The sequence below is a fragment of the Siniperca chuatsi genome, linkage group LG1, assembly GCF_020085105.1.
Source record: "Siniperca chuatsi isolate FFG_IHB_CAS linkage group LG1, ASM2008510v1, whole genome shotgun sequence".
In the NCBI taxonomy this organism is placed as follows: Eukaryota; Metazoa; Chordata; class Actinopteri; order Centrarchiformes; family Sinipercidae; genus Siniperca; species Siniperca chuatsi.
Window position 1 is genome coordinate 18553879 of NC_058042.1, and position 24171 is coordinate 18578049.

Consider the following 24171-nt stretch of genomic DNA (forward strand, 5'->3'; position numbering starts at 1 on the left):
AGCTACTAGAGACTCAATGGACTTCAAAAGGTCAATTAAGTTTCATAACAGGATCACACCAATTGTTAGTGACAACATGATGTATTGTGGTAGAAAAAAACAAAACAAAGAAAAAACATGAATTAAGTTGCAAATTAGTTTGGCTGATCATTTCAAGCCCTCACAGTAACCAGAGTAAAATATTATTTTTATTTTCACACATCTAAAATGTAACTATATGCTAGCCTCTGAAGTTTATCAGTTTCTACTGGCAGCATTCCAGTTTGATTGCCAAATGACACATTTGAATGATAAGTAAAACTTATGATGAAAATTTGTGCAACTAGCTTGATTTTACATCATGTATTTAATTAGTCCCAAAGCATTTATAGAAAACCTGTAATCAGTGATGAGAGCAACATGACAGCCCTGTTGTAACAGAATCAGGAGGTTTGCTGCCTTCTGGAAAACAAGAGAAGTTAGTCTTTTTCCTGCTGAAGCTTTTCCCATTTCTTCTGTAGCTCTGCCTTTTCCTTCTTCAGCTCTTCTTTCTGTCTACTCAAATCTTTGGCTTCCTCCAGCTGTGCTTTTCTCAATGACTCAATTTGCTCCCTCTCTGCAGCTGCCTCCCTGTCATTCGCTGCACGCAGCTTCTCAAGCAGCTCCCTCTGATGCTCCAGAGCCCGAGCCTCCTCCCTCTGCGCTCTCCTCAGAGCTTCTATCAGCTCCCGCTCTCTCCTAAACACACGTTTCTCTCCTTGAGACTCTCCGGAAACTTTCAGCACACCTGTAAGAAGAGAGGAAGAGATGGCCACACGTTTAGTCTCATTACAATCTTGGATACAGTAGAACTACAAAATGTCTATTTTTTGAAACTTGATATTAATTTACTTCAAATAGTAGATTCATCCACTCAACCAACGTACATTAGGTGATGCTGGTTGCTGAGATACCACATTGCTTTCTTAAAATTACTGAGAGAATCCTCATGACAACACAACTACTAGTGGTTGAGCACATAAGTACTTAAACAATGTTCGAACCGGACAATGTTTTACCTTCATATTTACTTCTTTTCCAATTGGATTATAAAGAAATTTACAGGGAAAATATATAACCTTATTCCACCATGTTGAAACTCTAGCCATGATGATGCCAACCTGGCTGATATTTCAAACAAAATGTTAATTTGATAAAACCAGTGCTGGGTATCTAACCTCAATACTTTTTGGTACCAACCGAAATGTGTCCACAGCAGAGTATTGAAAACTGTCACTGGTCAAATTCATATTCTTATGTACTTATTCTTTGATCAGATTTAAATTAAGTTCTCTGGTTCCTTTGATTGATTTAAATCAAAATCTGATTTTCCCTCCTGTATTTTAGATTGTATTTTATTTAGGTTTGTGTTTAGAAAACATTCAACATTTGTCTTCTTCTGTTAAATGAAAAAAAAAAAAGTTTATACACAAACAGCAGTGAGCTGTAAAACATTACCTGGTGTTGATGTGTCACCATTAGCATCTGAGCCCTGTGATGCGTGGCACGGTGGCGGGTTCTGCCCGTCGGCCAGTAGCTGAGAAAACACCTCCGGGTGTCTCTTTGACATGTGCCGATGCAGGTTGCTGGTGCTGCCGCTTTGAAAGCACTGTAACTTCTTCATGCAAATGCGGCAACGAGCAGCAGCCAAACTGTCCAAGCGCTCATAGTGTCTCCAAATCAAGCTCTGCTTACTCCGCCTGCGTCTCACAGGGCGGTCATCACTCGCCTCTTCGTGTGTTATTTGTTCTGCTGGACCTGCAGCTTCCAGGATGCCAGTAATAGCAGAATTAATCTCAGCTTCATTCCCTGTAATAAGGGTGTCAGAGTCCCCGTCCTCCAGTGCCACTTCCACTAAATAAGGTGAAAACAAAGTTAGAATTAGGGCTGCAACTAACGATTCATTATTGATTAAAATGTTGATATGATGTGTTTATATATTTCACTTATTCAGCAAGACGTCTTTGAAAATGTCAGAATTCATTACATACACAAACAGCAGTGAGCTGTAAAACATTACCTGGTGTTGATGTGTCACCATTAGCATCTGAGCCCTGTGATGCGTGGGACGGTGGCGGGTTCTGCCCGTCGGCCACTAGCTGAGAAAACACCTCCGGGTGTCTCTTTGACATGTGCCGATGCAGGTTGCTGGTGCTGCCACCTTCAAAGCACTGTAACTTCTTCATGCAAATACGGCAACGAGCAGCAGCCAAACTGTCCAAGTGCTCATAGTGTCTCCAAATCAAGCTCCGTTTATTTCGTCTACGTCTCACAGGGCAGTCGTCACTCGCCTCTTCATGTGTTATTTGTTCTGCTGGACCTGCAGCTTCCAGGATGCCAGTAATAGCAGAATTAATCTCAGCTTCATTCCCTGTAATAAGGGTGTCAGAGTCCCCGTCCTCCAGTGCCACTTCCACTAAATAAGGTGAAAACAAAGTTAGAATTAGGGCTGAAATGATAAAAAAAATAAATAAAATAAAAATAGATTGAGTATAAAATGTCAGAAAATTTTATAAAAATACCCATCACAAGTTCCAGAGCCCAGAGTGACACCTTCGGTAGCTTGTTTTGTCTGACCAACAGTCCAAAACCCAATTTATAATGATGTAAAAACAGAGAAAAGCAGCAATGCCTCACATTTGAGAAGCAAATACTTATCATTTTTGTTTGGTAAATGACTTGAACAATTACTCTATAATCGAAATTGTTGGTGATTAATTTAGTCCTGATCAATTACTTGACGTAACAACAAATAATTGCAGCACTATTATGATAACCTGCTGTTTTACTGGATTCTTATTTCAGATGTGACAGAAAAATCTGACACTAAAAAGGCTAAAAAGCTGAGTGTAACCAAAAGCATTTTGACTACCGTCAGCTACAGACGGACATAACACCTTTTAATTGATTAGTTTAATTTAATCATTAACGTAAATTCCATTGTAGAGCAACAATAATGCGAGTAATGTCATATACTTTAATAGACTACACTGCCAAATGTTGATCATAGCGAAAGGAGACTCTCAGACAAGACTGTAGGAAAAAAACAACTGAGGCACATTTTCATTCACATTTTAATCTGTTCTTGATGCCGCGGGAGACAATTGAGTGTACAGAGAAGTGGGTTTAAAAGTTGAAGTCAAAAAGCCTTTATATAATAACGACATTAATTATGACTGGCTTGTTTAATTGCTGTGTTTTTCATTACTATGACAAGTCAGATGTCTGCTGTGTACTCCCAGAAGCTTGTAAAAACATTTAAGGTAGGTGCAGGCGTGATTCATAAGTGACCATACCGGAGCAGAACTGTTCGCTGTCCGGCTCCATGTCGTGATGGCCGTTGATGGAGGTCGTTTCAGCTACACGCCTCTTACTTATCTTCACGACCTCGGTGGGATGTTTGACACGCAGATGTCTCAGCATGGCCGTGGTGGTGCCCTGACCATGTTTGACCAGATAATCCCTGCAGAGCAGACACTGGACCGACTCTGAGTCGACGGTTTTAAAAAAGACCCAAACTACGCTTCTCTTACGGACCATGTCTGTCAACACACATTAGCAGCCACTGTGGTGCACATCACGCGCTGCTCATACTCAGCGTTGCAGCCGTAGCTAAGAGTGACATAAGGAGACTATGTAATTTACACTTCTCGGTATTTAAAAAAAAACAAACAAGTATCGACTTTTTACTTAACCCGTAACAATTAGTATCAGTAGCTTTAGCTGTTGTTAGCATGGATGTTTTGTTAGCTTTCTCCTTCTTCTTCTTCTTCTTCTTCTTCTTCTTCGAGGTTTCACGGCAGTTGGCATCCACGATGTTGCATTACTGCCACCTTCAGGTTTTGTTCTCCTTTACTGTCCATTTACAGCCGTCTTTCCTTGACAAATTAAATAACCGTTTCCTCCCTGGACCACAGTCTCCGCAACAGACTCTATCGTCCTCTAACCGCTCTATTTTTCGTAACTGTGTCATCATTTCTTGTCTGTCTTGTGTAAATTTCCTGCATGATATGAGGACATGCTCAACTGTCTCAGCCTCATGGCATGGAGCCACAGACCTGTTAGATGTCTTCCTGTGATGGAAAGTGTACTGTTAAGGGTGCTGGCCCCAGTTCTCACTTATTACTTGCTCTTTCCGTTTTGTTCCCCTACTTCTTAACACATCTACTCTGTTTACCTCTAAATTACCTCTTTCTCTTTATACACTCATGTAAATGACCAAATATAATAAGATCCATGTAAAGTACATATTAAACTGTCATTTCATTAGCAGAGCTTGCCAACTAAAGAAACTCATTTACAAACGCTTTAGTGGTCATAATATACTCCCATTTGAAATAATAGATGCTTTGTAATGAAAATCTGTCCTTTTCTGAATTTGAGTGTTGAAGTGCACTTCGTCTGTTGCACATTTGGTAAATGGACAAGGGGATATTTAAAGTTTGATGACCACAAAGGAATATGGTGGTGCAATTCAGGCAATTCCATCACCGTTGCTTTATTTGATCAAAGGGTCACTGTCCTTTTGTTCTCTGGTTCCTGTATCATAACAAGTACATCTGTAATTATAACCTTAGTGACAGACAGTGCAATAACAAGTTGATTAAAGCTGCTCTCACTATGGAATCTTTCCCTTGTCCCATTAGAATAACAATGTATGTAAAACTGATATTAATAAAGTTATTACAAAATATTTAATATTTCATCCTGCCCCAAAAGCAAAAGAAGTGCATTATAAAACAAACAAAATATATCCAAATAATTCTGTCACCGAAGTTTATTTTTGAATGATTTTCTGCAGTTTTTGTGGTCTGTATTTATGGTTGTGCTTGAAAAACAATATATCTCTAATCTTTAAATATATCAGGCATCATACTAATCCTTTAAATTTTAAGAGTTGTGTAATCTGATGTAGCTATGCTATAAATCAAGATGACATATTACTAGTATTGGACCATTGTTCAAAGTTTATTTAGAGCTGAATGAATGAATGAATGAATGAATTTAGAGCTTAATAATAATAGCTAAAACAGATGTAGTCTAATACAACAGTCCTGCAATTAATTCAGCCACCTAGCTAGGTTTAGCTAGTGGTGTGTGTAAGTTCTCACATAAAGCTAATGTTGGTTAATAACAGAACAATAGTTTCCAGCAAAGTTGCACTCTGAGAACAGGCACAGGTAAGTTCAACACACAAACAGTTGTTTCCAGCAAACAGATTCTGTAATTCCCACATGAATGCAGCATAATGCTTCCATGGAGAAATGATGACTCTATGGAGATGAGGGAGGAGACGTGACGTATTAACATATTGCATCATGCAGCAAAGATATCTCAAAGTGATCATTCAGTCTGACTAGCTCAGTCTTGAACACTGACACAACTGAACTGGGCACAAATATGTGGCATACAAAATATTGGATTATGTTAAAAATGGTGTCAACAGTATTACTGCAATGTTCAGTTCAGTAAAGAAGTGTATATCTTATCAAAATATACTGAACATCTGTTTTTTTATTAATACAAAAAGACTTAACTTGCAAGTAAAGGTATTTTTTTTAAAAACAGAATTAATGACCTGAAGTCAGACCAAAGACACTAAATGAATACAACTGTTTTTATTAAAGGAAATGTCTGTCAGGGAGATGAACAGTTCAGTTTCCCAACGTAAATGCAACACATTGTGCTCAAAAACCCATATTACCAATTAAAACAACACTAAATCTAAACAAGATAAATATTACAGCTTTAAACAGAAATTCACAGGCTGGAAACACAAACACTGAACAGAAGAAACGATAGGAAAGTTTCTCCACACCAAGACATAAATAAATACAAAAACCCTTCCTTATACAGACGAATGTTATATTCATGTTTGCAGTGTGCTGGCTGGTACAAGCTTCCCACTGCATATTAAATATGTGGCATCAGTTATCAGTGCAAAAAAACAAATAAAAAACATCAGTTAACAAGAAGGTGAAAACTAGGTTGGAATGTATTTTTATAGTGGTGGGTTATGGAACATCCTGCAGGCAAATGTGATGTGTTTTATAAAAGACACTTAATGTAAACTTGGTGTATTGTTTTTGTAAAGCACTGTTGGGATAGCGTGAGGTAAGCGTGTAGCATGTATGTATCATATCTGCAGATCCTGCATAGGTCTAGAAGAAGAAGGGAACAGACCAATCAAACCAAACCATTACACTGCTTCAATACCTCCAGTCATTAAGATATTCAGCAGTACTGAGATGCAGTGAGTGACTACAACAACCGTAAACTGTTTTACACTTCCTTCTCTTGGTCTGAGCACACATTTACACTCTCACGCATGTCAAATCCAGTGGTTCTACTCAATGAAAAGATCAGTAAGGTTTCAGGATGAAGGGCGTGAGAGGGTGGAAGGTGGCCTCACTCTCTGGATTTAAACATCTGTAATAACTTTAAATGCATATATTGCATGAAACAAAATCTTGTAAAAACATATCAAATCACTTCAATGGTTAACACATGTAAACAAACCTTTTACACACATTTTAAACCAATTTAGTTGTCAAATACCCTCAGGCGTTGTATCTAAAACTTTAACAAAAGTTTAACAATAAAAGGTCACTACTCTGTAATTTCTAGGACAAGCCTGTTTCTGCTAATGTCAGATTTAATGTGATACTCCATGTAAAATCCCTCCTTTGAGCATCAAATGCTCACCCTGTGTAAACTTGACAGGTGGCTGTGAAAAGTTGGTAGCTTCCTTCTTCAGTCAGTTTCAATGGTTAAATGGATTACCATTGGTGACGAGAACAGGTACCAATTATCCCTAAAAGTCCTTTTCCACTTCACCTCTGTCCTTCCATGTTTTGTTATTTTGTTTACCCAAAATATTACTACAAACACATCTGTCTTGAAGCTTCTTGAAGTAGTGTATTTATTTGGAAGTAGTATGTTTTGATGAGATGATGACTGAACATACTGAGCATATGGAAGATGCAGGAGTAGTTTGAAGTTTAGACTTCTTTAGAAGAGGTTTTGATACATTTCCCCCACTATGAAGACTTCTAGCCCACAGGGTGTGAGTGATACTCAAAAGAAAGATTCAAGATGAAAATATCACTTAAAGAATTGGACTTTCTCAGGGGCGATGCTACAAATTAGACTTTTCATTATTGTGTTTTCTACATAGCTTATTTTACTCAATCCCAGGTATCTTATGTTTGCCCTGGCATGTCATAACATAAAAACCTACAAGCCCCTCTTGCAATCTTTCCCATTTTTTAAATGTATGCTTATTATTACACATTACAAAAAATTAAAAATAAAACTAAACTCTGCACAGCTCTATTATTCTTATTCTAAATTTTCCAGTGGAGCATCACTTGAATTCTGCCAGTCACCACATTTTGTCAAATCATCCTCATGCTTTGATATTCACATTCATGTCTGAGGTAAACACTTCCTTTCAGAATAAGGTGCTATTAACACCATAGCATCAACATCTACGTAAATGTACAATAGAGATTAAAATGTTTTCTCTCTTAGACTGTACACTAACAGTTTTTAATCTGAGCTAAATTACTCAATTCAAGGCTTGGAAAAACTGTGCGGGACCCAACTGAAAAGCAAGTGATAATTTACTAACATTACAAAAACCTTGTGGTTCTCAAAAATTGGTCATTGCCCAAAACTGGGTTGTTAGAAGAAAAGTATATGCTTGTGCGCTAACTTTACAACTTTGTTTTGATAGTGCTGATGTCCAGTCAACCATTTTATTGGTGTATCCTAATCTCCAAACACTTTAACCACTGATGGTCTGATGACTTAACTTTCAAAAAAACTGCTAAAAGAGGAAATATTCAAAAATGTTCTGGCATACCTCAGGAAGAGCTGTGCTCTTGTCCAATCACAAGCATGAGGTAAAGGCTTATTGGATCTATCTCTAATTATCAGTAAAATACAACAACCTGCATTTTTATTAAAATACAGAAGTGTATCCAGACAAGCTGCTTAAAGTGACGATAAAGGCAAAGGTCAGACGTCGCGAAAGGTTGTTTTTTTAACTCTCAAATAATTTTGCTCTTTACTGACAGGTGACAAATATAAACCTTATTTAGCTGGAAACCTGCAGGCATGACTTCAAGCTTCAGTGAGAATAACAACTGTGTCTACTTTTTGGCATGGTATTGGTCATATACATGTCAGCGGGGCACAGGTAGATTTTGACACACAAACTTAAGACACAGCTACTATAATATCTTCTGCTGAGAATCAAAATAATGGAGCTGCGGTTAACAAGTTTAGTGTACAAACAAATCACAGGTGTGAGGGTACAAACATCCAGAACACAGTTATGGTTTCTCAAACAAAATATTCTGCTCAAAATGTGAAAATGCAAAAAGTAGTCATGGGTAATGTAAACTGCGTCAGCAGCTGAATTAAAAGGAAAAACATTCAGAGCCCAGTTTTGTCAGACACATCTAGTAGTTGCACTGGGTGTATAAATATATTTAGTTCTTATTTCTCTGCAGAGCCTCACACAGGTTGTGATTCGGATCTGGCTCCTGACTCATGATCTCAACGCACTCCCATTCTCCACTACAGCTGGACCGTTTCACTGCCTCGACCACCGTCTGCACATACAGACCATCCTCAAATGTTGGTGCCATGGCAACCGGTCCTTGCGCCCATGACCTGCGCTCCTCGTGAGCCTGAAAAGACTGTCTCAGTGCCTTTACCATGGAACTCAGCCCCCGCAGTTGAGGCAGGGGCATCTCGTTCACCTCTGGTCCTGCCCACCCACTGTCGCTTAGCAACAACTCCTCACCTTTACTCCCATTGCGTTGGCCATACAGTTCTGTCCCCCTGGCAACCAGTCTCCCAGTGGATCCAACTACCATAACCTCGTGCACAAATGACCCTGGCATGTTGAAGTTCAGGGTCACAGTGCAACACACACCACCAGAGCTGGACCCAATTCCACCCATCAACATTTGGAAGAAACAGAAATCATCGCTGGTGATGCGGCGGATGCCTCGGATCAAACCATTTTGTTGTACAAAGGTCCGCAGTAAGCCATGAACACGATGGGCTCGTGCACCAGTTAGGTAACTTAAAAGGTCAATGATGGCAGAGCCGACAGTGTGCAGACCGCCTCCTCCCATCAGCTCCTCACATGTCCAGCCATACGACTGGTCCAGGAGGCTGGGGCCATAGACTCGGACATCACACACTTGCATTTTGCCAACATATCCCTCCACCAGCAGCTGGCGCATTGCAACAAAAGCTGGCAGGAAGCGCAGGGTATTACCCATAATGCTGAGCAGCTGGGGGTAGTATCTGGCGGCAGTCACCATCTTGAACGAATCCACAGCAGTTGCAGCTTTCTCACACACAACGTTCTTACCTATACCTGGGGGGGGGGGACAGAGGTGATTATTATTCAGATAAAATTGAATTTAATGATCTCTGAGGTAAAGGCAATGAGAATACTAGAATTTTAAATCTCCCACACAAAACCTTTTCATGATTTTTGGTTGTCTTGTTTTGCAACTGCAGCAACAAAAAAGGTTAAACAATTTACTTCCTTTGAATTAATCTTTTATATTGCAGGTGTTCTGTTCATTCTGTTCACTCACTATGGTTCTTAATCTGCTTTTAATTAGTGATAAAGTTTTACACACAATTTATCTCAGCTCTCAGAAAACTGCAATACAATTCAACAGCATTACAAACCAACTTGCAGCCTCAAAAATGACCGTAAAGCTGATTCAATGCTTCTTTACAAACAGTTTCAACAACAACAACAAAAAAAATATTACAGGGCTGTTGTATTAAATATGATTTGAAGGTGTCGGGTGGAGCTCGGGCACACTGTGGAGTTGATTGCCTTAGATGGCATTACTGCGCAGTTCCTGGAGTTTGGTATGAATAAACAAAAAGTCAACGTTCTCCTGCAACCGCATGTGATAGCACAGAGATTGTGTGCATAGTTTTTATATGGAGATAAGTGGCCTTCAATACCCCTTGGAAGTAGTGCTGTGGATAAGTCCTTTGGTGGGGACCGACTCCGGAAGTTGCAACTAAAACAGGAAGCTGAGGTCAACACTCAGGAATTCCATCAGATACAGTAAGTTAACTTAACAGATCTACTCTCCTCTGATACGACAATGTGTTGATTATGTTTGATCCAATGTGTTGCTAACAGAGTTGAGTTTCAAGTTTTTTGTCTGTAAGTTTTGTTTTGGGTTTCCCACCCACAAATGACTATGTTCCCTGTGGTCATGGCTATGATCACTATTAATCACATCTAAAGGATAAACCTTGAGAAATACGTCGCAGAAGAAGAATGCAGCCATTTTCAGTATATGAATGTTTTGGGGAATACTGCCATTACAGTCAAAAATGTCAAATCTGTTCCAGAGCCGACCTGCCACGCCCAGCTGGGTCAGGTCACATCAGCAATTTGTATAACTCACATGCAAATACAGTGCAAGTGGAAACTGGAATATAAGACCTGAACCTTGTGTTAAGGAAGAAAACTGAGCTTATTTGAGTGTACCCATAAATTCTGTTATGTACAAGAAAAAATAAGCTGTTTTAAAATTCAATCAACCAATATTGATGCAATGCTGTGTGTTTTATGGCTTGTGATGGAGTGACTGCATCTACGTACACTCAGCACAAATGTTAAGTGTAAAAGTACAAGTTATACACTTTAACCATACCTAAGGTTTTTGGACAGGGCAGCCGTGAAAAGGAAAAAAGGTCTGCATTTTAGTAAAAGTGTATGTGTGTTTGTGACCTCTTACCCAGTGCTTTGACAGCAATCTGCCTCGTCATTGAAGGTGGAATATAGATGCAAACAAGGTCGACATCTTGGTGCAGCAGGACATCATCAGATCGGCTAGTGTGAAATGGGATGCCAAGCTCCTTTGCCAAGCAGCACGCTTCCTCTTCACTTCGCCCCCAGAGTGCATGAACCTCAAAGCCTTCAGCTTTCAACAACGGGACCAGCACTCGGGCTGTGCTCCCCGTGCCAAACACACCGACTCCTGGCAACATGGCAGGGCCACTCACTGCGACCTTACGTGTTAACCATGGCCAGCCAACATCCCAACAGCCTATGATTCACTTGTCTGTCAAGGCCTTTACTGTGTCTGGAAATCAAAGAGCGCTTACTGTACCTGTAAAAATAAAAGAACAGACTAATGAAGGTATGTGACATTTACATAATCAGACATTTTTTTATGTCGTTTCCATACAATACTTAAACTTAAGGTGAGCAATAATGACCATGCATGTAAAAGCAATAATAATTAATTCAGCAAAAGCTGTTGAATAAGTTCATAAAATCACTTTACCCAGCCCTAGTGACTGTACCAACAAACAAGACAAACGTGTGTGACAGAGGTCTAGACTAGTTTTTTTAAAAACAGCAGTCTCTGACAGCTACTTCCATTGTGTCCTGCTACATAGTTAACATGCCATTCCTCAGATGTTCTCCACCCACCAAAAGTCAACGTCATCTCAACCTCTGAAGCAAGCGCAATTTATGTCTGTGTGTGTTTGACCTTATCTAGGTATTTAGTGACATTTATGTAAAACTTGCACACAAAACAGCTGAATTTGTCAACAATTTATCTAACAACATTAAATAACATTCATCCTAAGTGCTCACCTGAGGCCCTCCCAACTCTCCACTTTGGTGATTTCCTAATCCAATTGTTATGGACCTGTAACTGTTGTGTGGATTTCAGTCACCCATGTAATTGCTGTGTTGTGGAAGCACCTGCCCACAGTATTATTTAATATTGATAAGGAGGGTGGGATGGGCAGCTTTTTCTTTGGCTGAGCTGTAATGAAGTTGTGCAAAAACTAGTCTATGTAGAATATAATAAATATGTATTTACAGTATGTGACGTTAACGTTAGAGTAGTGGCTGACCGGAGCTGACACTGTGCCATACTTGTCTCCCTGCAGCCATGACTGTACAACAACAGACTGATAAAGGCATGTTAGTGCCAGTGCACCTGCATTACCTATGTAGTTAACCTACATAAAAAATAAGCCCTTTTCGCACTGCATCACTTCAGGGCTCAAACACCGTGAGCCAAACAAACACACACACATTTACCAGTCTGACAGCAGTTGAAGCCTCTCTCTCTCTCTCTCTCTCTCTCACACACACACACACACACACACACACACACACACGACTGGAAAGTAACCTACCCGTGCTGTGTTGCTGGTCAGATAACAAAGCCATGTCACACGAAATTGTCGCAGCCGTGATCAATAGTAGTTGGGCATTAGCCATACTTTCTTACAATACTCCAGACTTGCGGAAAGCGGCATCCACTTTAACTAACAGAGGCGTATATGCTGGATAGCTACGGTTCACACACACTGAGCTAGCTAGACTAACTTAGCATGTTCAGCTAGCCGGCCAGACAGTCGCAAAGCGAATTTAAAAAGCTCCCGATAAACGTGGGCACTTTACAGAGTTAACATCTAAAGTTCATTTATCCATCGGTATTTAAACTTGGTATGAAAAACAACTCATAATGAAATGTAATATTAGCTACCTACTGTATTTCCCAGGACAACATCGACAGCGGTTGTAGGTGCTTGGCCGGGCGCTGCCCAGTTGCTAATGGTAACTTCAGTAGCAACGGCAGGACTGTGGGGAGGCCAGAGATGCTAACAGAGGCTGGAGATGGGTCACCAGCGGAGAACTACAGCGAGGGATGCAGACACGCCTCCAGCTAGACTCGGCCCTATGCATGTGAACACCAAACACGCGTAAACATGTTATTTGCAGATGAAAGGTTAACGTAAAATAATTTAGATGAACTTATGTAACTAATATAGGTGTGCCGATGGAGCAAGTGCATTCTGTGACCGGGCATCATGTTTTCCCATGATTCAGTATGCTAGCCTGCACGCCGCACTGACATCCTTTGGAGGAAAAAAAAAAAAAAAAATTGTCTTCTTCTGATGTTTTATGGCGGTTGGCAAACAGCTTTTGGTGCATTACCGCCACCTTCTGAAATGGTTTGTGGATCAGAGAGGTCTTATGCCCTCCCCATATTCTTCTTCTATGTCCTGTCTTTTCCAAAACACTAAATATTGCCCTGTACCCCACATGCCCTGAGTTCATTTGAAGTAACTCCTTTATTCCGAATTTGATGCAATCTCTCCCCAGTTTGTTTTTTAGCATCTGTCTTTCCTGCATGTACCTAGGACAATTGATAATCACATGTTCTACAGTTTCCTGTATGTTACAATACTCACACATACCAGTCCCATGTTTATCAGTTATCTTAAGTGTACTATTAAGACCAGTATGCCCAAACCTCATTCTCGAGATACTGGTTTCCCTCATTTCTCCTACTTTCTTTTGGATACCATAGTGATGTCTACCTTTAGTTTCCCTGTTCCAAATTTCCTGCCATTTCTTTTTCATTTCCTCTTTGATTATGCTTTTAACTTCAGCCCTGCTATAATTTACTGTCATATTTACTTCTACTTTCTTAGTTGCATCTTTTGCATATTTGTCTTTCCAGTTCATTTCCCTCTATGGCACTATATGTGCTGGAATCCAGATGAATTTCACTATTACTCCTGCTTTAGTAATTCTGAAGATAGTTTGTGCTATTTCCATCATAATGTCCTGTCTTGCTTCTGCCTGTATACTCTTGAAACTGGTTAACACACTACTAGAATCTGAACCTATTAAAACTTTGTCTGGTTTGATGCTTTCTGTCCACTGAAGGGCTAAAAGAATAGCCACCATTTCCCCTGTGAATACTGAAAGGTTGTTACTAACTCTTTTATTTGACACTACATTTAAATCTGGGATTATGAATGCAACTCCTACTCTATTATTTTCTACTTTTGATGCATCAGTGTATATTTTAATATACTCAGCGTAATTTCCCTCTATATGTCTGCTAACTGGGTTCCTATCTATATTTCTCTCTTTCTTCCTTTCCAGAAGGCGCAGGTCCACCATTATCTCTCCTAATAACCGAGGTGGGACAACAGAGAATGGTACCGTACATTACATCCCCTATCTCTATCCCATTCGCTGTATTTCCTATCGTCCAGCCGAAGCTCTTGATCTGTCGTTTTTTTTCTCTTGGCATGGTTTCAACACCTTCTGAGTAGGGTGATTTTCCTTGTGCCCCTTTAAGTTTGCCCAGTATGTTAGCGCTAATTGAGTTCTTCTGATTTCCAGTGACATTTCATTCATTGCCACCTGCAAGGCTGATACTGGGGTAGTTTTTATGGCACCACAGCAGAGTCTCAAGGCCTGATATTGTATTGTATCTAACTTTAATAATGTTTTTGATGCAGATTGGTAAACTATGCTGCTATAGTCTAGAACTGCCCTGATTAATCGAATATATACAGTTTTCAGAGAAATCCTGCTTGCTCCCCACTCTCGACCCCTCAACACCTTAAAATATTCAGTACCTTTTTACACTTTTCAACAACTTTTCCTATATGAGTGGTCCAAGTAAGATTCTTGTTGAACCAGATATGTAGATACTTGAAACACTCTACCCTCTCTAAATTTTCTCCATAGAACTCAAGTTTAATCTGGTCCTGAATTTTCCTTTTTGTGAAAAATACTGCCTTTGTCATCGAAAGCCCCACTCCATTGCCCAGCCCTTTACTTTCCTTATTGCCTCTTGGATTTTCCTGACTCATATTCTACATTCCTTCCCTTTTTCCACACAACTCTGCAAACAAGCATCTGCAAATAATGCAACACCAATCGACCCATCTATACTATTAAACACTTCATTTATCATAATTGAGAACAGAACCGGACTGGTTATACTCCCTTGAGGACTATAATCTTTCCCTACTCTTACTGATATCCACCTCGCTGTTAAGAAGTTTTTAACCCATCAACAAATTCTCCCCTTTATTCCCATTTGATGTAACTTGATCATTAATCTGTCCTTCCACAACATGTCATATGCCTTCTCAACATTAAAAAATATAGCTACTAAACTCTCTTTATTCATTTGAGCTTTCCTAATTTCATTTTCTAAACACAGAGTACACAGAGACACAATTGTACTTCTTCCTTTTCTAAATCCGCTTTGGTAATTCTTTCATCAGATGCTTATTATGCTTATTAGATAAGATGCTTTATCCTTACCTTCTACTACTACTTTCCCCCCATCTTTCATTATAGGCTATCCATATTCTCTTCTATTTCTGGACATCCTTAATCATACCCCATACTCTGTCTAATGGTGAAGTCCTTCCTAGTGAGTCCCAATATCTCTTCCAAAAATCCCTTTTCACTCTCTTTTCCCTTTTCCTACAGTTTCTTTTTTTGGTATTGACTCTTTTGCTTCTCCTAATATAATACAGTTTATTTCTGCATTGAGGTCATCAATTGTCTGGTTCATATTTACCTCTTTTAATTTCCCTTCAGTTATTACTCTATACTTGTTCCAATTTGCTTCTTCAAATTTCCATCTTCCTTCTCTCTCCCTGTTCTACTTCCCTTTCTACTCCAATACTTGTGAATAAAGGATAGTGATTACTGCCTATAGTGCTTCCTTTAAGTACTTTCCACCTACTTTCCCTGACCAACGACTGTGATACCAAAGTAAGATCTATTGCAGACTCTGTACCCTTCACCAAATTTACCCTTGTGCCTGCTCCATTATTTAAACATACCACTTCCTTTTCGTCCATTGTTTCCTCTAAGATTTCTCCATTTAAATCTTCTTGCTCACCCCATACTGTGCTGTGCGCATTGAAGTCTCCACACCAGATGATATTACCTCTCCAATGTTCCAGTATTGATTCTAGTTTTACCTTTTCTAGTTTTTTGCATGGGTTATAGAAGTTTAATATTCTTTCTTTCTTGCACCATATTTCAGCAACTACTACTTCCATTTCTTGTACTGTACTTAACCGTCTATGTTTTATATTTTAATATTGCACACCCTACACCATTTCCATTGTATCTATCTTTGCGTATGCTTGTATATCCTTTAATAATGAACTACAGATTTGGCTTGAGCCATGTCTCCTGAATGCATATGACATCTGGTTTCCTATTTAATTTATCAGTCTTTAAGCCTTTAAGCTCCTGTCCATTTGCTATCAGACTTCTGGCGTTTCATTGTAATAGTAATGACATTATGGTCTGATATGAGATGCTGTCTCTGAGGTCCCTTCTCCCTGACTAAGGTCAGCATGTATCTTTTCCCACGATAAATCTTAAATATTTAGGAATTTTGCCGCTGCCTTAACTATGATTTTGATTTTTTCTGTCTTGGTTTTTACTTGCTCTGAGCAGTTGATGACGTAGGTTAAAAACAGCACTAATCTGTCCTGTGATATTCCTGTGTTGTCCTTGTGTGCCTGTGCTGTACCTGCATTTGTTTCAGGGTGACTTTGGTTGTCTCCCGCTTCTCTTCTTTCACTGTTACACATCCTCACAGCCTCTGCATGTGTTACATACGTTCTGATCTTACCCTTTGAATCTCCACTGCCTGCTTCCTGACGGTGCAACCACCATGCGCTGCTGTGAGGTTTCCTCTGCTGTTACAGCACTTAACTTGAGCACTGCTACCACATCCTCCATATGCACCACATCCTCCACATCTTTGTTTTCCTTTACATACATTGGCCGTATGTCCATATCGCTGACATTTGTAGCATCTTATTGGAGGAGGAACATATTCTCTCACATTAAAGCTCATGTAGCCTACCATCACTTTTCCAGGAAGCACCTCATCATTGAACTGTAGCAGTACTGACTCACTATCCACTTTTTCCCCGTTCCTGAAGGCCTGCGGCTGTCTAATTCCTGATTTTTCCTCCTTTCATCACTTTCCCTAGTTCTTCCAAATTTTCTGTTATCACTCCCCTAGCTCCTCTCCTCTCACCAACTATCCTTCTTTCCATTATTTCTTTTTTACACACTGTTTGCAGTTTCATCACTTTATTTCTCTGCACCACATTTTTCCATTTCACCAACAAACTGCCCTCACGCAACACCTTTGCCATTTCTATATCCTCAATTGCCTTCCTCAATCCTGTTGTCAAAGTTATTGGACTAATCGTTATCTCGCTCCCCACCTTAAATTTAAGAATTGACCTTAAATTCCTCCATCATAATCTTTTTCCTGACATCTTGCACTTCCTCCTCCTCTTCTTTCCTGTAGCATAAAGAGATCTACGACTTTACAAATTTCAGTTAAGGACGTCTCAGTGGATCCACCTGTAATCACTTCAAGCTACAGATGTGTCTGCTAACATGCAGCAAAGAGTTTGACATGTGGATCAGCAGATTATACCCAGATGTGTCTGACAGGGGGCATAATGGTTGTATGGGGATGATATGATAGGAAATCCACAACCATACAACTCCATGGATGAAATCCAACATACAAACCAGCACATCCTCCATGGGGAGATTTGGGGCTGTAACGTCCCTGTGGTTGCCACCACAGACTCAACCACACAAGAGGAATCTACAAGGCCATCAGGCGGCTGATAAAGGTTACTGCCACACGCAGACATGCATGGCTGTACAATGTGAAGTGGAAGGAAACAGACTCAAATTACTGGACTGGATTCATATTAAACAAGAGTTAATAATTAATTTCAAACCTATTGACATGGGACCTCGTCACATGGAATATGGACACATGGGATTTCACCCTCCATGGATGCTTGATATATTATAAAACAAACAAACTGCTTTGCTTTGCTATCAGTACATATGTATGGTGGAGGAAAACAGCTAATCACATCCTTAATTTCAATGAAAGGCTTTAATAATCATTGAATACTATTCTTGTTAAAAATTGATTAGATATGTACAGTATCCAAGATTAAAGCTACACTGTTTGGTATCTCAAGAAATACATCCCTCACGTAGGCTGATAGTGTAAGTATTGGGACTGTGTCAGCAAAATAGTGTGTATTACTCTTTTGAAAATTGAACAATAAGCCATTACATTTTTAATTGCATTTGCACTTTTGTGGGTGGATATTGAACACTTGCAATTTGGGTTAAGATGTGTTCAATATGAGGATGAGGAGATTTAACAGCCAGGACATTCTGAATTTAAAGGCCCTACACACCCATGGTCCACCTTCACATGTGTTCTTACTTATGTTGCCTAATTTGACCTTTTCCCAGGACTTATTAGTTCATAATGTTTGGTTTCATCAGGTAATTCCCAGCGTAGCTCTGCCTAACTTTAACCTGACCAGAGCTTTAATCAGCCAGTGTAACTCAAAACACCTGTATGGGCATGCAGAGCCTTAAATAGTTTTATCATGCATGGAATCTAGAGATGAGATCTAGATAAACCATGAAATGATTTAAGTACATCCTCACAATACAAATCTTTAGTGTAAGGACTCTCTTGTCAACCCATTCCTGCCACAAAAAGGGTTTAGTCTGTCAATGCTGTCAAAGCTTTGGATTCAATCAGATACTAGAAACTTTATTTCAATGAGGATTCAACTTCATCATCCTTGCAATTATTTCCCATACTCCCCTGAATATGTGATATAACTGGGTGATCTTTGAAACAGATGATTATTTTAAAAATTAAAAAAATATATGTATGACGTTATTGTTCTTCTACATGCTGATACTGTTTTCTGCGTGCCTGTATAATGACCAAATAAAAAGATTTGGACATGCAAACAGTACAGTAGCCTACTCCTCTCAGCTGAGCTCAGACTTGCGTTACCACATACTGACCAGCAGGGGCGGTAGTTTACTAACGGACTTGGACAGGAAGCGCAAGGAATTATGGGACTTTTAGTTCTCAGTGGAGGACCGTTGGCTTGATAACACCGCGAAGAACAAAACTAGACATTTACCAACGAAAATAAAACATCAGCCTCGAATTCAGCACAAGTACGAGCTCCGTATGCTTTGAGTCCGGATAAATTCGGGTGGATTCAGTCGCCGTACGAAGAAGAGTGGCTCACTTTTGGTGAAAAATAAACAGGAAGTTGTTAGCGTTGTGGGACGTGTAGTTCCGCTTGCAGGCCACTGAGCTTTATAACAACGCATAGAATAAAGAAACAACAGTAAAATAACCTAAACTTAACCCGAAGACCGTGCTGTTAGCATTGACGTTGAAGTAAACATGCCCGGGTTCACCTGCTGTGTCCCTGGCTGCTACAACAACTCGCACCGGGACCGGGACCTGCGCTTCTACACATTTCCTAAAGACACCACGCTGAGGGAGCTGTGGCTGAGGAACATCTCCCGGGCCGGGGTCAGCGGCTGCTTCAGCACCTTCCAGCCCACCACAGGACACCGAGTCTGCAGCGTGCATTTCGCCGGCGGGAGGAAGACCTACAGCATCCGAGTACCGTCCCTCTTCCCTCTGCGGGGGGTGAATGAGCGCCGGAGTCGGCGGGGCAGAGGTAGGAAAGTGTCCGCGGCGGTTCCTGCCCCCGCCGCTGCAGCGACCTCCGGGATTGTCATCACCAGCGTACTGGGCAGCACGGCCGAAGGAGCCGAGGGCAATGCTGGCGGCGAGGCGAGCGACGACAGCATCACCGTGGTTCAGATAGGCCAAAACGGGGAGTACCTGGGCACGGCGCGGCTGCCCGCCCAGTCAGAGGGGACTTGTTACACCGCGCCGATCGGCAGCGCCGACGAGCTGACCGCCGACGACTCATCGGTGGAAACCGCGTCCACCGCGCTCCAGCCGGCCGTGCAGTACGTCAGTGTGACCAGCAGCCCGCTGGACCACTCGTACTCGCTGACCACCGGCACCACGTCGACCGAGCTGCTGCGGAAACTGAACGAGCAGCGGGACATCATCGCACTGATGGAGGTGAAGATGAAGGAGATGAAGGCGACCATCCGCCAGCTCCGGGTGGCCGAGGCCAAGCTACAGGAGGAGGTGCGGGAGCGGGACCGGCTGCTGTACGGAAACTCGGTAGCTTTTAGCGTCCGGAAGAAAATCTGATGGGTGAACAGCACCGGAGACGACCCGTTACAGAGACTCAGACTAACGGAGATGACACCGAGGTGTTTGAAGACAGCAGATCCAGCCCTATTTTGTATAAAACTACGAGCGAAGACAATTTATTTTCAACAAGTAGAACAGATTTTTCGTAGGCCTGATGTAAAAAAAAAAAAAAAAAAAAAAAAAAAAAAAAAACTTGGCTGGCTTGTGTATGTAGCTTAGGCTATATTAATAACCTCATTGCTAATTATTCAGTCCACTCTTGGCCTGCAGCCCTACCAAGGTCAATAATACATATTTTATTCATTCAACGAGACTCATCGTTTGCACAGACTCACAGGCTGGTTTATACATTTACAAGAAAACTGCCTAGTTGCATAGAAAGTTTTTCTCTTTAAGATTTCTCTTACAATGTTTTATTTCCTTACCTATGAATTTAAATTAGGTGGTTGTTGCAAGAAACATCTCACAGTAGATTTGCAGAGGTAATGTAAAGTAGGCCTATGCCAAGATTAAGTATCCATAGGATTTTTTGTAAACAAAACACTATCTTGGCACACTTATGGTGTTAGTCAATGAAATAAAACTCTACCATGACTTTTTCTGAGTTGCCTTTAGTTGTTTTCCTTTATTTTTGTTGCTGAAGACATTTGTGCAACAGAAAACTGACTTTAAGGAATTACTTAAAACTTGAAGGGACACTCAAAAGATGTAAGCTTATTAAAGGATGTTTCTTGAAGATATGCGTTAAGTTTGTTCAGTGTTTTTTTTTTTAAGGAAATCTTAAGAGAAGTACAAAGAAAAAGATTTTGTCAAGATACCTTATGCAACTTGAACATGTATGTCTGCCCCCAACGTTGTTCTGTGAAAAACCATCTGCTTGTTTTAGTGTGATTCATGGTTTCATTTTATGTGCCTGTTTATGGTCAAATGGTTCTCTACACAGAAGTCTAGTGGCTGCATCTCCCTTTCTTGTTCCGAGCATTTTATTCACAGGATGTTACATACATTTCAGATTTTTGAACAGCTATGCTCTGCTCACATTTTGAAGTAAATTTCATTTTGAAATAGTGCTGATTCATGCTGAATAATTTCTCAACTCATGAAATGTGTCCTGATTTTGTCCAGTTTCACAGTAACAAAGCAGACAGGCTGTGGGTCGGAAGGTCCTCTTATTGTTTTTACCTTTTAGGTTTTGAGGGGTTGCAGCTCAATTTACCTGGGACTGGGTTTGGACTTTCTTTTTTTTTTCTTTTTTTAGGAAAGAAGAGATAAAAATTTGTATTGTGGAAAAGGTAATACAATTTCTATCCTTATTAAATCAATGACTTGTGACGGGAACAACGGTTTTATACACCTGTTGGATGACCTGCTGCTTAAAGCCTCACTTAACATATACTATGTCAGCGTTAAGATAGCGTCCTGAACAAGATGTTGCCTTATTAAGATGAACACGATCGGTGTGATGTGAAGTGTGCAACCCATCATTTTAGCTGTTTCCTCTGAATCATTCTTGGAAATGTTACTTGTACTTGGAGTGACTGATATTCCTGTTCAGGTTTCAGTGAGGATTGCAATTTAGGGTTAGCTGTGTTATTGATGTATGCAGTTATTACTGTATCAGATTAATTAATTAATTAATCATTTAGTCCATAAAATGTCCAAAAATAATGAAAAGTGGCCATTACAAGATACCAGAGGATGAAATAGTGTATTCAGATTGTTTATTTTGGTAAAATAAAAGAACACAATGAAAGTTTTTAAAGCAGCATTTTTTTTTTTTGCTATTTAACTTCATAAATCACATAATTGTTTTTGTTTATTTACTTGACTTTTTCACAGGTTGATAGCAGATTTGTCTTACAGCAAGTGGTAAAATGTGTTTTTTGGCAGTAGTCATATGCTGCAGCATGATTTCCACCCTCTAGATGGCGGTGGGATAAAAGCTTGAAGAGCAGAGGTTTAGCTCCTGTCTATATGGCCTAATTTGTTTCATTTATCTGTCTGTTTTTTGGCAGCTTGGATGGTACTCATATTAAAGCACTGAAATGTTGAATGTCTTAATGTGAATGTAAAGCTGTAATGCAGTTACTCAGCCCATCAATTTAAAATGTGTAATTCTGAACACCTACCGTGATAATGTGTTACATGTAATAGAGAACGAGGGAGAGACAAATGAATGGACAGAGAGTGTTGGAGAGAGCGAGGATCCAGATCCTAATCTCATCTGGATTTATTTTTTTTTACTCCCAACAGTGTTGCGTAATGGCTTAATCCAGTGCTGTCGATCAAACTTACACAACTCAGTCTTCCTTTTCTATGGCTGCCGCTCTTTACCACTGCTGCCTTTACATTCAGGCCAAACAATAGCTTCTCATGTCAGATTGTCCTGTGCTTTGAGAGTAATTATGTAATGTGAATGAAGTAAAACAATGTAAGCAACATGTGTTTGACATCAGACTAGATATATGTATATATATATATATATATATATATATATGTATATGTATATATGTATGTATGTATATGTATATATGTATATGTATATATATGTATATGTATATATATATATGTATATATGTATATGTATATATATATGTATATGTATGTATATATATATATATATATGTATATGTATATATAAATATCAAGAAAAGAAAATTGCCATTATATAAAATCTCATATGGGCGTTTTATTTATGGTATTTTGATATTTAGGGTTGGATCTTACTTACTCTTTCATCAGATATTTACTGATTTAAATCTAAAATTTGCCAGTTGCAGTATTAGTATTTTACCTGTTTTTGTTAAATGAATAAAAAAGGGTCATGTAGGCTGACAAGAAGGCAACACTGGGGGGAGTGACTCTTCATTCTCATTTTTGGTGCAGTTGGTATTACTTAAAAGGATTTTGAGATACATTTTTAAAGTCCTTGTCTTTAAAACTGGATTTAGAATAAGACACATCTGTCTACATAAGAATAACAGCACCACACGTGACAGCACTTTTCAGAGCAGAAAAGCTGCACTGTGGTCCAAAGAAAGTTGAGTAGATTTATCAGACAACAGCGAGAAAACCAAATATGCGGGAAAGGTGTAGACATAATTTTAGGATTCACAAGAGCATTGTGAACTGATAATGGAAAAAAAACATGGGTCAAAGCAGGGTCAACTTTGAACTACTTGTGCAATGAAACTGAGTAACCAGGTAAGGAGGCTATTGGTCAGCGATTTGTGGAAGTTCTTTGGTTGTGCTTGGAGGAGAACAATTAGTGCAGCACTTCACACATCTGTATGAATCTGGACACTCTGACAGACACCTGACAACACATGTTTAATGCTTCAGCTGCAGTAAAAGCACGACAGGCACCAGGATAACACCTTTCTTGTTGCAGAGCATATTGGTGAGGATGGATCACCTGCTTCAGAGTGACAAAGACATTACATTACACCCATATGTGATTGATGAACATCTCTAACATCTAATCCACAGTCATTTTTTTAACATTTTGGATCCTGGCTACAGGGATTTGCTCCCGTTCAGGCACAAGAGCATCAGTGAGGTCGGCCACTGATGTTGGATGATAAGGCCTGGCTCACCGTCGCCGTACAAGTTCATCTGATAGGTTTTGGATGGGCTTGAGGTCAGGGTTCTGTGCACACCAAACTGGGAAAACAATTTCTTTATGAACCTCACTTTGTGGATTAATTAGGAAAGGGCCTTCCCCAAACATTTGACACAAAGTTGTAAGCACACTATTATTGAAACATCACTGTACACTGCAGCATTTAGATTTATCTTCATTGGAGCCAAGGGTCCAAACAATGAAAAACAGCCCCAGGATATGCCTCAATAAAGTGTGTGTGGCCAGGGGTGTCACACAGGGTCAGCATCCTCTGCATACGGTTGCATCAACATGTTCAACAAGCTCAAATATCTCTGAAAATGTGTGGAATGACTTAAACATACAGTAGTTTTTCACTGAGCTAATACAGATGTTTGCAGGTAGACTCACAGCTGGAATTGCTGTCAAAGTAGCTCCTATGATGTATTGATATGGAGCAACGGCTTCAGACACAGACAGATTATTCTGCTGTCGTTAGTTGATTTTTCAAGATGGAGATTAACAATGGGTTACCATTTCTCCTGTGTCAGTATACAGAGCCAGGACTTA

The 24171-nt window shown here is 39.9% G+C and overlaps 3 protein-coding genes across 5 annotated transcripts; 1 reads left to right on the forward strand and 2 right to left on the reverse strand.

Annotated features, from left to right (window-relative positions):
• Positions 1–169: 169 nt before the first annotated feature.
• LOC122875632 (zinc finger BED domain-containing protein) lies at positions 170–4047 on the reverse strand. Its single transcript, XM_044194989.1, has 4 exons — positions 3315–4047; positions 2039–2434; positions 1477–1872; positions 170–766 (listed from the first exon to the last, which is right to left on the reverse strand). The coding sequence occupies exons 1-4, from the start codon at positions 3556–3558 to the stop codon at positions 459–461; spliced, it is 1344 nt and encodes a 447-aa protein (XP_044050924.1). The 5' UTR covers positions 3559–4047; the 3' UTR covers positions 170–458.
• Positions 4048–5621: 1574 nt separating this feature from the next.
• gfod2 (glucose-fructose oxidoreductase domain containing 2) lies at positions 5622–12990 on the reverse strand. Of its 3 annotated transcripts, none has more exons than XM_044194990.1 (3): positions 12598–12990; positions 10818–11192; positions 5622–9418 (listed from the first exon to the last, which is right to left on the reverse strand). In XM_044194990.1, exons 2-3 carry the CDS (start codon positions 11068–11070, stop codon positions 8517–8519), a joined length of 1155 nt encoding a protein of 384 aa, XP_044050925.1. In that variant the 5' UTR covers positions 11071–11192; positions 12598–12990; the 3' UTR covers positions 5622–8516. The 3 variants fall into 3 exon arrangements, with proteins under 3 accessions (XP_044050925.1, XP_044050942.1, XP_044050931.1); XM_044195007.1 differs by having other exon boundaries at positions 12594–12990; XM_044194996.1 differs by lacking the exon at positions 12598–12990 and adding an exon at positions 12241–12569.
• Positions 12991–18799: 5809 nt separating this feature from the next.
• On the forward strand, positions 18800–21762 carry thap11 (THAP domain containing 11). The gene has a single exon (XM_044195064.1). It carries the CDS (start codon positions 19164–19166, stop codon positions 19995–19997), a length of 834 nt encoding a protein of 277 aa, XP_044050999.1. The 5' UTR covers positions 18800–19163; the 3' UTR covers positions 19998–21762.
• Positions 21763–24171: the final 2409 nt, after the last annotated feature.

Coding starts and splice junctions, on each gene's coding strand:
- LOC122875632 (XM_044194989.1), bottom strand. CDS start 3,558: ATGGTCCGTAAGAGAAGCGTAGTTTGGGTCTTTTTTAAAACCGTCGAC. Junction 1,873..2,038: donor TGGTGACACATCAACACCAG/GTAATGTTTTAC, acceptor CACCTTATTTAG/TGGAAGTGGCACTGGAGGAC. Junction 767..1,476: donor TGGTGACACATCAACACCAG/GTAATGTTTTAC, acceptor CTCTTCTTACAG/GTGTGCTGAAAGTTTCCGGA.
- gfod2 (XM_044194990.1), bottom strand. CDS start 11,070: ATGTTGCCAGGAGTCGGTGTGTTTGGCACGGGGAGCACAGCCCGAGTG. Junction 9,419..10,817: donor GATTGCTGTCAAAGCACTGG/GTAAGAGGTCAC, acceptor CCCCCCCCCCAG/GTATAGGTAAGAACGTTGTG.
- thap11 (XM_044195064.1), top strand. CDS start 19,164: ATGCCCGGGTTCACCTGCTGTGTCCCTGGCTGCTACAACAACTCGCAC.